Source organism: Oncorhynchus keta, unplaced genomic scaffold (assembly GCF_023373465.1).
Source record: "Oncorhynchus keta strain PuntledgeMale-10-30-2019 unplaced genomic scaffold, Oket_V2 Un_contig_5080_pilon_pilon, whole genome shotgun sequence".
Classification (NCBI taxonomy): domain Eukaryota; kingdom Metazoa; phylum Chordata; class Actinopteri; order Salmoniformes; family Salmonidae; genus Oncorhynchus; species Oncorhynchus keta.
The window spans coordinates 1-11,141 of record NW_026288111.1 but is presented as its reverse complement, the minus strand read 5'-3'; the positions used below and the strand labels follow the sequence as shown (position 1 = coordinate 11,141).

At 43.9% G+C, this 11,141-nt stretch overlaps 1 protein-coding gene across 1 annotated transcript; it reads left to right on the top strand.

Moving 5' to 3' along the window:
• The first annotated feature begins 463 nt into the window (after positions 1–463).
• LOC127925095 (E3 ubiquitin-protein ligase SMURF1-like) lies at positions 464–8,954 on the top strand. Its single transcript, XM_052509898.1, has 3 exons — positions 464–637; positions 4,342–4,600; positions 8,668–8,954. The coding sequence occupies exons 1-3, from the start codon at positions 495–497 to the stop codon at positions 8,920–8,922; spliced, it is 657 nt and encodes a 218-aa protein (XP_052365858.1). The 5' UTR covers positions 464–494; the 3' UTR covers positions 8,923–8,954.
• The last annotated feature ends 2,187 nt before the right edge of the window (positions 8,955–11,141 follow it).

Sequence of the window (11,141 nt, the reverse complement as noted above, 5' to 3'; positions counted from 1 at the left end):
ATAAACCCTGTGAGTACACACACTACAGATCAACCCTGACTCCTCTATAAACCCTGTGAGTACACACACTACAGATCAACCCTGTGAGTACACACACTACAGATCAACCCTGACTCCTCTATAAACCCTGTGAGTACACACACACACTACAGATCAACCCTGTGAGTACACATACACACTACAGATCAACCCTAACTCCTCTATAAACCCTGTGAGTACACACACTACAGATCAACCCTGTGAGTACACACATTACAGATCAACCCTGTGAGTACACACACTACAGATCAACCCTGTGAATACACACACTACAGATCAACCCTGTGAATACACACACACTACAGATCAACCCTGTGAGTACACACACACTACAGATCAACCCTGTGAGTACACACACACACTACAGATCAACCCTGTGAGTACTGATGATGATGATGATGATGATGGTGTGTGTATAGGACCACCTATCGATTTCCACTTTTGTGGGTCGTGTGATGGGCCTGGCAGTGTTCCATAGTCACTATATCAACGGAGGCTTCACCCTGCCCTTCTACAAGCAGCTGCTGGGGAAACCTATTATGCTACAAGACCTGGAGACCACTGATCCTGAACTTCACAAGAGTCTGGTCTGGATACTGTGAGTACCACACACTAGTAATTACACTAGCTTTACTGACCCTGGACTAGACAAGAGTCTGGTCTGGATACCGTGAGTACCACACACTAGTAATTACACTAGCTTTACTGACCCTGGACTAGACAAGAGTCTGGTCTGGATACTGTGAGTACCACACACTAGTAATTACACTAGCTTTACTGACCCTGGACTAGACAAGAGTCTGGTCTGGATACTGTGAGTACCACACACTAGTAATTACACTAGCTTTACTGACCCTGGACTAGACAATAGTCTGGTCTGGATAACGTGAGTACCACACACTAGTAATTACACTAGCTTTACTGACCCTGGACTAGACAAGAGTCTGGTCTGATACTGTGAGTACCACACACTAGTAATTACACTAGCTTTACTGACCCTGGACTAGACAAGAGTCTGGTCTGGATACTGTGAGTACCACACACTAGTAATGACACTAGCTTTACTGACCCTGGACTAGACAATAGTCTGGTCTGGATACCGTGAGTACCACACACTAGTAATTACACTAGCTTTACTGACCCTGGACTAGACAAGAGTCTGGTCTGGATACTGTGAGTACCACACACTAGTAATTACACTAGCTTTACTGACCCTGGACTAGACAAGAGTCTGGTCTGGATACCGTGAGTACCACACCCCAGTAATTACACTAGCTTTACTGACCCTGGACTAGACAATAGTCTGGTCTGGATACCGTGAGTACCACACACCAGTAATTACACTAGCTTTACTGACCCTGGACTAGACAATAGTCTGGTCTGGATACTGTGAGTACCACACACTAGTAATTACACTAGCTTTACTGATCCTGAACTTCACAAGAGTCTGGTCTGGATACCGTGAGTACCACACACTAGTAATTACACTAGCTTTACTGACCCTGGACTAGACAAGAGTCTGGTCTGGATACTGTGAGTACCACACACTAGTAATTACACTAGCTTTACTGACCCTGGACTAGACAAGAGTCTGGTCTGATACCGTGAAAGTACCACACACCAGTAATTACACTAGCTTTACTGACCCTGGGACTAGACAAGAGTCTGGTCTGATACTGTGAGTACCACACACTAGTAATTACACTAGCTTTACTGACCCTGGACTAGACAAGAGTCTGGTCTGGATGCTGTGAGTACCACACACTAGTAATTACACTAGCTTTACTGACCCTGGACTAGACAAGATTCTGGTCTGGATACCGTGAGTACCACACACTAGTAATGACACTAGCTTTACTGACCCTGGACTAGACAAGAGTCTGGTCTGGATACTGTGAGTACCACACACTAGTAATTACACTAGCTTTACTGATCCTGAACTTCACAAGAGTCTGGTCTGGATACCGTGAGTACCACACACTAGTAATTACACTAGCTTTACTGACCCTGGACTAGACAAGAGTCTGGTCTGGATACTGTGAGTACCACACACTAGTAATTACACTAGCTTTACTGACCCTGGACTAGACAAGAGTCTGGTCTGGATACCGTGAGTACCACACACTAGTAATTACACTAGCTTTACTGATCCTGAACTTCACAAGAGTCTGGTCTGGATACTGAGTACCACACACTAGTAATTACACTAGCTTTACTGACCCTGGACTAGACAAGAGTCTGGTCTGGATACTGTGAGTACCACACACTAGTAATTACACTAGCTTTACTGATCCTGAACTTCACAAGAGTCTGGTCTGGATACTGTGAGTACCACACACTAGTAATGACACTAGCTTTACTGACCCTGGACTAGACAAGAGTCTGGTCTGGATACTGTGAGTACCACACACTAGTAATTACACTAGCTTTACTGATCCTGAAATTCACAAGAGTCTGGTCTGGATACCGTGAGTACCACACACTAGTAATTACACTAGCTTGTCTGACCCTGGACTAGACAAGAGTCTGGTCTGGATACTGTGAGTACCACACACTAGTAATTACACTAGCTTTACTGACCCTGGACTAGACAAGAGTCTGGTCTGGATACCGTGAGTACCACACACTAGTAATTACACTAGCTTTACTGATCCTGAACTTCACAAGAGTCTGGTCTGGATACTGTGAGTACCACACACTAGTAATTACACTAGCTTTACTGACCCTGGACTAGACAATAGTCTGGTCTGGATACCGTGAGTACCACACACTAGTAATTACAGTAGCTTTACTGATCCTGGACTAGACAATAGTCTGGTCTGGATACCGTGAGTACCACACACTAGTAATTACACTAGCTTTACTGACCCCTGGACTAGACAATAGTCTGGTCTGGATACCGTGAGTACCACACACTAGTAATTCCACTAGCTTTACTGACCCTGGACTAGACAAGAGTCTGGTCTGGATACTGTGAGTACCACACACTAGTAATTACACTAGCTTTACTGATCCTGAACTTCACAAGAGTCTGGTCTGATACCGTGAGTACCACACACTAGTAATTACACTAGCTTTACTGACCCTGGACTAGACAAGAGTCTGGTCTGGATACTGTGAGTACCACACACTAGTAATTACACTAGCTTTACTGACCCTGGACTAGACAAGAGTCTGGTCTGGATACCGTGAGTACCACACACACTAGTAATTACACTAGCTTTACTGATCCTGAACTTCACAAGAGTCTGGTCTGGATACTGTGAGTACCACACACTAGTAATTACACTAGCTTTACTGACCCTGGACTAGACAAGAGTCTGGTCTGGATACTGTGAGTACCACACACTAGTAATTACACTAGCTTTACTGATCCTGAACTTCACAAGAGTCTGGTCTGGATACCGTGAGTACCACACACTAGTAATGACACTAGCTTTACTGACCCTGGACTAGACAAGAGTCTGGTCTGGATACTGTGAGTACCACACACTAGTAATTACACTAGCTTTACTGATCCTGAACTTCACAAGAGTCTGGTCTGGATACCGTGAGTACCACACACTAGTAATTACACTAGCTTTACTGACCCTGGACTAGACAAGAGTCTGGTCTGGATACTGTGAGTACCACACACTAGTAATTACACTAGCTTTACTGACCCTGGACTAGACAAGAGTCTGGTCTGGATACCGTGAGTACCACACACTAGTAATTACACTAGCTTTACTGATCCTGAACTTCACAAGAGTCTGGTCTGGATACTGTGAGTACCACACACTAGTAATTACACTAGCTTTACTGACCCTGGACTAGACAATAGTCTGGTCTGGATACCGTGAGTACCACACACTAGTAATTACAGTAGCTTTACTGATCCTGGACTAGACAATAGTCTGGTCTGGATACCGTGAGTACCACACACTAGTAATTACACTAGCTTTACTGACCCTGGACTAGACAAGAGTCTGGTCTGGATACCGTGAGTACCACACACTAGTAATTCCACTAGCTTTACTGATCCTGAACTTCACAAGAGTCTGGTCTGGATACCGTGAGTACCACACACTAGTAATTACAGTAGCTTTACTGATCCTGGACTAGACAATAGTCTGGTCTGGATACCGTGAGTACCACACACTAGTAATTACACTAGCTTTACTGACCCTGGACTAGACAAGAGTCTGGTCTGGATACCGTGAGTACCACACACCAGTAATTACACTAGCTTTGTGCCAGCAGTGTCTCTTCGTTTCTGGGTATTACAATGTTATCTGTGTGTGTGTGTGTGTGTGTGTGTAGGGAGAATGACATCTCGTCGGTTCTAGATCATACGTTCTGCGTGGAACACAGTGCCTTCGGGAAGTTCCTTCAACATGAGCTGAAACCCAACGGTCAGAACCTCCCGGTAACCGAGGACAACAAGAAGGAGTACGTGAAGCTTTATGTCACCTGGAGGTTTATGAGGGGGATCGAGGCTCAGTTCTTAGCTCTGCAGAAAGGATTCAGCCAACTGATTCCTCAACACCTCCTCAAACCATTTGACCACAAGGAGCTGGAGGTACCTGTCTGTTGTACCTGTCTGTTGTACCTGTCTGTTATACCTGTCTGTTATACCTGTCTGTTATACCTGTCTGTTATACCTGTCTGTTATACCTGTCTGTTATACCTGTCTGCTATACCTGTCTGCTGTACCTGTCTGTTATACCTGTCTGTCTGTTGTACCTGTCTGTTGTACCTGTCTGTCTGTTGTACCTGTCTGTTGTACCTGTCTGTTGTACCTGTCTGTTGTACCTGTCTGCTGTACCTGTCTGCTGTACCTGTCTGCTGTACCTGTCTGTTGTACCTGTCTGTTATACCTGTCTGTTGTACCTGTCTGTTGTACCTGTCTGTTGCACCTGTCTGTTGTACCTGTCTGTTGTACCTGTCTGCTGTACCTGTCTGTTGTACCTGTCTGTTGTACCTGTCTGTTGTACCTGTCTGTTGTACCTGTCTGTTGTACCTGTCTGTTGTACCTGTCTGTCTGTTATACCTGTCTGTCTGTTATACCTGTCTGTCTGTTGTACCTGTCTGTCTGTTGTACCTGTCTGTCTGTTGTACCTGTCTGTCTGTTGTACCTGTCTGTCTGTTATACCTGTCTGTCTGTTATACCTGTCTGTCTGTTGTACCTGTCTGTTATACCTGTCTGTATGTTATACCTGTCTCTGTTGTACCTGTCTGTCTGTTGTACCTGTCTGTCTGTTGTACCTGTCTGTCTGTTGTACCTGTCTGTCTGTCTGTTATACCTGCCTGTCTGTTGTACCTGTCTGTCTGTTGTACCTGTCTGTCTGTTATACCTGTCTGTCTGTTGTACCTGTCTGTCTGTTGTACCTGTCTGTCTGTTGTACCTGTCTGTCTGTTGTACCTGTCTGTCTGTTATACCTGTCTCTGTTGTACCTGTCTGTCTGTTGTACCTGTCTGTCTGTTGTACCTGTCTGTCTGTTGTACCTGTCTGTCTGTTATACCTGTCTGTCTGTAATACCTGTCTGCCTGTTATACCTGTCTGTCTGTCTGTAATACCTGTCTGTCTGTCTGTTATACCTGTCTGTCTGTAATACCTGTCTGTCTGTCTGTAATACCTGTCTGTCTGTCTGTTATACCTGTCTGTCTGTTATGTCTGTCTGTTGTACCTGTCTGTCTGTTGTACCTGTCTGTCTGTTATACCTGTCTGTCTGTTATGTCTGTCTGTCTGTACCTGTCTGTCTGTTGTACCTGTCTGTCTGATATACCTGTCTGTCTGTCTGTTATACCTGTCTGTTATACCTGTCTGTCTGTCTGTTATACCTGTCTGTCTGTCTGTTATACCTGTCTGTCTGTCTGTCTGTCTGTCTGTCTGTCTGTCTGTTATACCTGTCTGTCTGTCTGTTATACCTGTCTGTTATACCTGTCTGTCTGTCTGTTATACCTGTCTGTTATACCTGTCTGTTATACCTGTCTGTCTGTCTGTTATACCTGTCTGTTATACCTGTCTGTAATACCTGTCTGTCTGTCTGTTATACCTGTCTGTCTGTCTGTTATACCTGTCTGTTATACCTGTCTGTCTGTCTGTTATACCTGTCTGTTATACCTGTCTGTCTGTCTGTTATACCTGTCTCTTATACCTGTCTGTCTGTCTGTTATACCTGTCTGTTATACCTGTCTGTTATTCCTGTCTGGCTGTCTACCTTTGTTAACAAGAAATGTGTGAAATAAGTTTTATGAATTCAAGTGTATGTAAACTTCCGACTTCAAATGTATACCTGTCTGTCTGTTTCTGCCTTTCTGGCTGGCTGGCTGTTATACCTGTCTCTCTCTCTCGAGTTGATAATCTGAGGCCTGTCTAACTCTCTCTCCCTGTCTCTCTCCCTAGTGTATAATCGGAGGTCTGTCTCCCCTGTCTCTCTCTAGTGTATAATCGGAGGCCTGTCTCCCTGTCTCTCTCTAGTGTATAATCGGAGGCCTGTCTCCCTGCCTCTCTCTAGTGTATAATCGGAGGCCTGTCTCCCTGTCTCTCCCTAGTGTATAATCGGAGGCCTGTCTCTCTCTAGTGTATAATCGGAGGTCTGTCTCCCTGTCTCTCTCTAGTGTATAATTGGAGGTCTGTCTCCTGTCTCTCTCTAGTGTATAATCGGAGGCCTGTCTCCCTGTCTCTCTCGGAGGCCTGTCTCCCTGTCTCTCTCTAGTGTATAATCGGAGGCCTGTCTCCCTGTCTCTCTAGTGTATAATCGGAGGTCTGTCTCCTGTCTCTCTCTAGTGTATAATCGGAGGCCTGTCTCCCTGTCTCTCCCTAGTGTATAATCGGAGGCCTGTCTCCCTGTCTCTCTAGTGTATAATCGGAGGCCTGTCTCCCTGTCTCTCTCTAGTGTATAATCGGAGGTCTGTCTCCCTGTCTCTCTCTAGTGTATAATCGGAGGCCTGTCTCCCTGTCTCTCTAGTGTATAATCGGAGGCCTGTCTCCTGTCTAGTGTATAATCGGAGGCCTGTCTCCCTGTCTCTCTAGTGTATAATCGGAGGCCTGTCTCTCTAGTGTATAATCGGAGGCCTGTCTCCCTGTCTCTCCCTAGTGTATAATCGGAGGCCTGTCTCTCTAGTGTATAATCGGAGGCCTGTCTCCCTGTCTCTCTCTAGTGTATAATCGGAGGCCTGTCTCCCTGTCTCTCTCTAGTGTATAATCGGAGGCCTGTCTCCCTGCCTCTCTCTAGTGTATAATCGGAGGCCTGTCTCCCTGCCTCTCTCTAGTGTATAATCGGAGGCCTGTCTCCCTGTCTCTCCCTAGTGTATAATCGGAGGCCTGTCTCTAGTGTATAATCGGAGGCCTGTCTCCTGTCTCTCTAATCGTATAATCGGAGGCCTGTCTCCTGTCTCTCTCTAGTGTATAATCGGAGGCCTGTCTCCCTGTCTCTCTCTAGTGTATAATCGGAGGCCTGTCTCCCTGTCTCTCTAGTGTATAATCGGAGGCCTGTCTCCCTGTCTCTCTCTAGTGTATAATCGGAGGCCTGTCTCCCTGTCTCTCTCTAGTGTATAATCGGAGGCCTGTCTCCCTGTCTCTCTCTAGTGTATAATCGGAGGCCTGTCTCCCTGTCTCTCTCTAGTGTATAATCGGAGGCCTGTCTCCCTGTCTCTCTAGTGTATAATCGGAGGCCTGTCTCTCTCTAGTGTATAATCTCTCTCTAGTGTAGGCCTGTCTCCTGTCTCTCTCTAGTGTATAATCGGAGGCCTGTCTCTCTCTAGTGTATAATCGGAGGCCTGTCTCCCTGTCTCTCTCTAGTGTATAATCGGAGGCCTGTCTCTCTCTAGTGTATAATCGGAGGCCTGTCTCCCTGTCTCTCTTTAGTGTATAATCGGAGGCCTGTCTCCCTGTCTCTCTCTAGTGTATAATCGGAGGCCTGTCTCCCTGTCTCACTCTAGTGTATAATCGGAGGCCTGTCTCTCTCTAGTGTATAATCGGAGGCCTGTCTCCCTGTCTCTAGTGTATAATCGGAGGCCTGTCTCCTGTCTCTAGTGTATAATCGGAGGCCTGTCTCCTGTCTCTCTAGTGTATAATCGAGGCCTGTCTCCCTGTCTCTCTCTAGTGTATAATCGGAGGCCTGTCTCCCTGTCTCTCTAGTGTATAATCGGAGGCCTGTCTCCCTGTCTCTCTCTAGTGTATAATCGGAGGCCTGTCTCCCTGTCTCTCTCTAGTGTATAATCGGAGGCCTGTCTCCCTGTCTCTCTCTAGTGTATAATCGGAGGCCTGTCTCCCTGTCTCTCTAGTGTATAATCGGAGGCCTGTCTCTCTCTAGTGTATAATCGGAGGCCTGTCTCTCTAGTGTATAATCGGAGGCCTGTCTCCCTGTCTCTCTCTAGTGTATAATCGGAGGCCTGTCTCCCTGTCTCTCTCTAGTGTATAATCGGAGGCCTGTCTCCCTGTCTCTCTCTAGTGTATAATCGGAGGCCTGTCTCTCTCTAGTGTATAATCGGAGGCCTGTCTCTCTCTAGTGTATAATCGGAGGCCTGTCTCCCTGTCTCTCTCTAGTGTATAATCGGAGGCCTGTCTCTCTCTAGTGTATAATCGGAGGCCTGTCTCTCTCTAGTGTATAATCGGAGGCCTGTCTCCCTGTCTCTCCCTAGTTGATAATCGGAGGCCTGGGGAAGATAGACCTAGCAGATTGGAAGTCTAACACCCGTTTGAAGCACTGTGCTGTAGACAGTAATGTGGTTTGCTGGTTCTGGGAGGCTGTAGAGAGCTTCACTGAGGAGAGGAGAGGACGACTACTGCAGTTTGTTACCGGTTCTACCAGAGTTCCACTACAGGGATTCAAGGCACTACAGGGTGGGTCGCACGCACACCCCACATCAATATTAACAAAGAACAGCTATAACTAGAACAGTTGATGTTGGTGTTCTAGAACAGTGATAACTAGAATGTGTTTTACATCAGTGATGTTGGTGTTCTAGAACAGTGATAACTAGAATGTGTTCTAGAACAGTGATAACGAGAATGTGTTGTACATCAGTAATGTTGGTATTCTAGAACAGTGATAACTAGAATGTGTTCTAGAACAGTGATAACGAGAATGTGTTGTACATCAGTGATGTTGGTATTCTAGAACAGTGATAACTAGAATGTGTTCTAGAACAGTGATAACGAGAATGTGTTGTACATCAGTGATGTTGGTATTCTAGAACAGTGATAACTAGAATGTGTTCTAGAACAGTGATAACTAGAATGTGTTCTAGAACAGTGATAACTAGAATGTGTTCTAGAACAGTGATAACTAGAATGTGTTCTAGAACAGTGATAACTAGAATGTCAGTTATAATAGCGAACAGTTAACAGTCATGTGTTCTAGAAACCCACTTCAGTGTTCTAGAACAGAAGGACTGATAACTAGAATGTGTTCGAGAACAGTGATAACTAGAATGTGTTCTAGAACAGTGATAACTAGAATGTGTTGTACATCAGTAATGTTGATGTTCTAGAACAGTGATAACTAGAATGTGTTCTAGAACGGTGATAACTAGAATGTGTTCTAGAACAGTGATAATTAGAAAGTGTTCTAGAACGTGTTGTACATCAGTGATGTTGGTATTCTAGAACAGTGATAACGAGAATGTGTTCTAGAACAGTGATGGTGGTGTTCTAGAACAGTGATAACTAGAATGTGTTCTAGAACGGTGATAACTAGAATGTGTTCTAGAACAGTGATAATTAGAAAGTGTTCTAGAACGTGTTGTACATCAGTGATGTTGGTATTCTAGAACAGTGATAACTAGAATGTGTTCTAGAACAGTGATAACGAGAATGTGTTGTACATCAGTGATGTTGGTATTCTAGAACAGTGATAACTAGAATGTGTTCTAGAACAGTGTTGTACATCAGTGATGTTGGTATTCTAGAACAGTGATAACTAGTATGTGTTCTAGAACAGTGATAACTAGAATGTGTTCTAGAACAGTGATGTTGAATGTATTCTAGAACAGTGATAACTAGAATGTGTTCTAGAACAGTGATAACTAGAATGTGTTTGTAGATCAGTGATATTTGTTCTAGAATAGTGATAACGAGAATGTGTTCTACAACAGTGATGGTGGTGTTCTAGAACAGTGATAACTAGAATGTGTTCTAGAACGGTGATAACTAGAATGTGTTCTAGAACAGTGATAATTAGAAAGTGTTCTAGAACGTGTGTAATCTAGATTCTAGAACAGTGATAACTAGAATGTGTTCTAGAACAGTGATAACTAGAATGTGTTGTACATCAGTGATATTGGTATTCTAGAACAGTGATAACTAGTATGTGTTCTAGAACAGTGATAACTAGAATGTGTTCTAGAACAGTGATAACTAGAATGTGTTCTAGAACAGTGATAACTAGAATGTGTTCTAGAACAGTGATAACTAGAATGTGTTGTACATCAGTAATGTTGGTGTTCTAGAATAGTGATAACTAGAATGTGTTCTAGAACAGTGATGGTGGTGTTCTAGAACAGTGATAACTAGAATGTGTTCTAGAACAGTGATAACTAGAATGTGTTCTAGAACATCAGTAATGTTTGATGTTCTAGAACAGTGATAACTAGAATGTGTTCATCATTTAAGTGGCTCTGGTTATGTTTAAATGTAAATGTATAACAGTAGAATGTTTCTAGAACAGTGATAACTGGTGTTCTAGAACAGTGATAACTAGAATGTGTTCTAGAACAGTGATAACTAGAATGTGTTCTAGAACAGTGATAACTAGAATGTGTTGTACATCAGTAATATTTGAATTGTTCTAGAACGGTAACTAGAATGTGTTCTAGAACAGTATTAACTAGAATGTGTTTGTACATCCAGTAATGTTGATGTTCTAGAACAGTGATAACTAGAATGTGTTTAAGGGCAATTGCTAACTAGAATGTGTTGTACATCAGTGATGTTGGTGTTCCTAGAACAGTGATAACTAGAATGTGTTCTAGAACAGTGATATGAGAATGTGTACATCAGTGATGTTGGTATTCTAGAACAGTGATAACTAGGAGTAATTCTAGAACAGTGATAACTAGAATGTGTTCTAGAACAGTGATAACTATTTAAGTCGCTCTGGTTAAGAGCGTCTGCT

Excerpts from the sequence above, each read along its gene's own strand:
- LOC127925095 (XM_052509898.1), top strand. The coding sequence starts at position 495 with ATGGGCCTGGCAGTGTTCCATAGTCACTATATCAACGGAGGCTTCACC. Across the intron at positions 638-4,341 it reads AAGAGTCTGGTCTGGATACT|GGAGAATGACATCTCGTCGG; the intron begins GTGAGTACCACA and ends GTGTGTGTGTAG. Across the intron at positions 4,601-8,667 it reads TTGACCACAAGGAGCTGGAG|TTGATAATCGGAGGCCTGGG; the intron begins GTACCTGTCTGT and ends GTCTCTCCCTAG.